This window comes from Lygodium microphyllum, chromosome 19 (genome assembly GCF_053477565.2).
Source record: "Lygodium microphyllum isolate KBCC chromosome 19, Lygodium_microphyllum_v1.1.10, whole genome shotgun sequence".
Classification (NCBI taxonomy): Eukaryota; Viridiplantae; Streptophyta; class Polypodiopsida; order Schizaeales; family Lygodiaceae; genus Lygodium; species Lygodium microphyllum.
The window spans coordinates 131758884-131762807 of NC_141153.1; the positions used below are offsets into that span (position 1 = coordinate 131758884).

The following is a 3924-nucleotide window of genomic DNA, read 5'->3' on the forward strand; positions in this document are numbered from 1 at the left end:
CTCCATGCTAACACCATGTTCTAATAATTCTCAATAGACATAGAACTCTCAACATCTCAAAGATGTACCCTAGATCCCAAGTTTTGACCTTAATTTCCCTTTATAATGACATTCAGCCCACTAAGCTTGGACCCTATCATTTAAAACCTTGTATTGGGACATTATATCTTGCAAATATAGCTCCCTTAATTTGTGCGAACACAAAAGCTGCATCTTTGCTTCATGTAAAGAAAAGCAAGATAGCATGCATCTTGTAAATAAAAGTAAAATAGCATTTATCCTCTTGCTGGGACACTAGACATCTTACTTACATCTATCACTGCAACAAGACTACATGAAGTCCTGAAAGAACAGTATGTTAAGACAGGCCACATTACAGTAGCTGTCGTATCTATTTCTATATATTTCTATATTGTCTGCACTGAACAAAAACCTTAACATATTCAAACAAAGCAAAATGTAAAGAATGGTACGAAAAGAATTAGATGCAGCAAACATGTGCAGAAGTAGGAGTGATGGAGAGACACTAGTAGTACCAGTGCTGAACATGCTTCACTTGCGTGCTTAACATAACAGGGATGGTGAACTTATATAAACAAAATAAGAAAGAAACATAAGGACAAATTTACTTATTACGAATGTTGACAAACTTCTTACTTGGATCTCACAACCAGCAGATACTCTACTTTCATGTGTATGGTCACGTGCAATTCACTAGGTCCCTACTCACTTAACACCACACACTCTTCTTGCACTTGTCATATTCATCAGTTCACTTGACTCTCAAGTTATCAAAGCACACAGATCAAAACCTTACACAATCATCCGCTCATCAGACATTTGTACCATTTCTAAGTTTCATTGTCAATTAAACATCACATGCACTAGCAACAACAGCTGGGGACCCACCCTTTACCACCTAAGGTCTATTATATAGCCTTCAATGATATACTTTGATACTTTCATATACTAAGCTTAAAAATAATAAGCACTAGCAGCAGATTTGCAAACTATGATAAAGAAAGCTTCCACACATTAATTATATCAAGAACATGCACCCTTCATAACTTGAAGGTTTAGAGAAGAACTCAACCAGATATTAAAAATGGATAGAATGTGCAGTTACCTACCTTAAATACTGAATGAGAGTAGATTCAACAAGCATTTGTAAGTTACAATTACCTGCTGCTTTTGCCATACACTACACTGACAGCTCAACTCATGAAAAAATGAGAGGTAGATTCCTTATGTTATCACTCATACTAAATAAAGGGAAGAACGGACTCTCACAACAAAACCACAATCAATTCAAATATAGTACAAGGATTGCAGTCATACAGCAATGCTACAACTGTTAAGGACGCAAAGATTCTCTGTGACCTAGTTGTGGAGGTAAGAACACACGCACCTCTCTCTCCTCATAAACAGAGTGATGCTTAGGTACCATTATTTCAAGTCCTGCTCCAGCCTCATTATAAAAAGCTTCAAGCTGTGCATTTTCTGGAATCAGAGTAGACAAAGCAATCTCCCGAATAAACTCTCCAGGAGGGCAATGCTCTGGTGTGCGATCAGTGAGCTCAAAGATCCTACCCCCTCTTTTCAAATATTGACTTCTAGCCGTACTTGAACAATGGATTTTCACAACTCCATGTGTAGCTGTATTCAGCCACGAAACCCGGACTCTCTGGATGTCAGTGAATGGCAAGCTTACCAATATCAGATACCCTTTCTCATCCTCATAGATACTCTTTGCAGCTGTAACTGGCCCACAAGACTCAGTCATCACTCCACTGAAATCAGAAATCCAGCATGGCTGATCATTCACTAGGCTCTCCATGTCTAAGGGTCTGTGGAAATAACTCTCTGTTGCTGCATAGCACTCATCACTACTCCCAGGAGAATTGTCCTTCCTCCTTTTCTTATCTGCATGAGTGCCATTTGCATTAGAAGAAGGTAGCTTAGCAGCCAGATTCAGCACCATTCCATTTAACTTGCCCAAAGATCTTCTACACACATATTTCTTAGTGCAAATATGAAATTCCTTGTAACCGGACCTTTCAGAGTCAAAATCATTGCTGCCAAGGCTCCTCCAGGCCGAGTAAGCTTCAGCATCCGATGAAATTGAGAAATTCAAATCTCTGCCAGTCAGCTCTGCCCATCTGCTCTTGTCCTCTTCACTAACATTAGACAGGTTTGGGCACCTCACCAATTCAATGCCATGGATACATTGAGGATTGGACAGACCTTTGTAATGTTTGCGCTGCATTTTGTGAGAACGTGTGAAGCCCTTATCAGGGCTAAAAGGAAACTGGGGTTCTCCATGCTTAGAGTGCCCATTCATGTAGCTGCGAAGTTGCATCTTTCCCAGCGCATTCTCTGGCCTCTCTTTAAAGACCCACATATATACATTCTCCATATCATGCTGAACCAAGAATTGATCAAGTTTCAAGTCACTCTTGTCCAAGACAGTGGTGCTTCCACCATCCAATGTAAGCTTACCCTGACATTTGTCTGACAGGGAAGGCCTAAAATAGTGATTGAAGAAAAACCAAGCACCCCAGATGGTATCAGCACGCCTGTTGCATTTTTTGCCAGCCTTCTGGGTTGATATGCTCTCCATATCATGGCTTTGACAAGCCAAGCCAACATCAAGGATATCAGATGCATCATGGAACCATGCAGATGGTATGGTTTGAACCGACAGGGGCAGATTAATGTCAGGAGGGCGACATGTCCCAGCAGGCCTGTCCAATTCATCATGTGCAATGCCGGAATCCATAGACAGGAGGGTGGATGGATCCTCCATGGACAGACTAGTCAGAAGTAAGGCCTCTGTCATGGCTTCTTGAGCACTGGTGTGTCAACAGGGGAAGCGATCCTTTGTGTAGACTGTAACAAGGCTAGCAGCCCTGCATCATCTATGGGGGATCCAAGAGGCAGCTATGACAGGGCTGCCATTGGCGCCTGCATCATCTTCTTCTGTTTCTTAAGATTTTTAAAGCAAGGCTGAGAACCACTGCTTCATCTTCCTCTGTTCTTGAGTTTCAAGAAAGGAGAATGACAAGGCGAGTCCCTGCATCTAGGGTTTTCAAGGGACAACTACAACACTGCATCATTTTTTTCCTCTTGTTTCTTAGCGCTTTTCAAGTAACAACTATGGCAAATCCAGAGCATGTTAGAGATAAGATGGGGAGGGAGTGACAGCAGCAGATCTATTGCGCAGAGGTTTACCTTTCGGTCTCCCATTCGGCTACGGTAGAGAAGGCTACCAGGTCTCTGTGAGGGCAAGGTTTGCTGCCCGTGCGAGCTGTGCCTGCTGCTCTCCAAAGCTTCTCTTCTTCCTCCATTGCAGCGCGCGGGCGAGAGGCACTCTCTTCTGATTGCCCGTCTGTGCCCTTCCCTCTCTCTGTCCTCTTACCAAATGAATTAAATGAGTTTTAAGGTTACATTTGGTTGCCAGTGACCCAATGCTAGCTAGCCTATGGTAAATACAAGGAAGGCCTAGTACCTTGAGGAAAAAACGCATTACAAAAAAACTAGCCTAGGGTAAATAGAGGTAACAAGGTGACAATAGCCTTAGGCCGGGTTCAGACGAGCCAGCAGCAGAATAACAATTTGTTATGCCACTCGGGTCTTCATTCACACAATGGAGGAGGCAATCGAAGTTGCAGCCGAAGTTCATGGTGAGCTGGCGCGGTTACTTCAGCCAAATAAGGTTCCTCATTGGTTGTGCATGAGTTCAAACCTCAGTACTACGTGTGAACTCTTTTGTCTTATATAGCAGGCGGCAACAAAAGCTTCCAGGGGGATTCACCCAAGGGAGCTGCCTTTCGGAATTTCTAGCAGCCAATAGAACTTTGACACGTGGAATTTTGTTAGCCTTTTCTCCCTCCCATCGCCTAGTGTGAACCCAGCCTTACTAGC

The 3924-nt window shown here is 42.9% G+C and overlaps 1 protein-coding gene across 1 annotated transcript; it reads right to left on the reverse strand.

Annotated features, from left to right (window-relative positions):
* Positions 1–1267: 1267 nt before the first annotated feature.
* Positions 1268–3448, reverse strand: LOC148020393 (uncharacterized). Its single transcript, XM_087700689.1, has 2 exons — positions 3232–3448; positions 1268–3154 (listed from the first exon to the last, which is right to left on the reverse strand). The coding sequence occupies exon 2, from the start codon at positions 2837–2839 to the stop codon at positions 1355–1357; it is 1485 nt and encodes a 494-aa protein (XP_087556815.1). The 5' UTR covers positions 2840–3154; positions 3232–3448; the 3' UTR covers positions 1268–1354.
* Between the last annotated feature and the right edge of the window lie 476 nt (positions 3449–3924).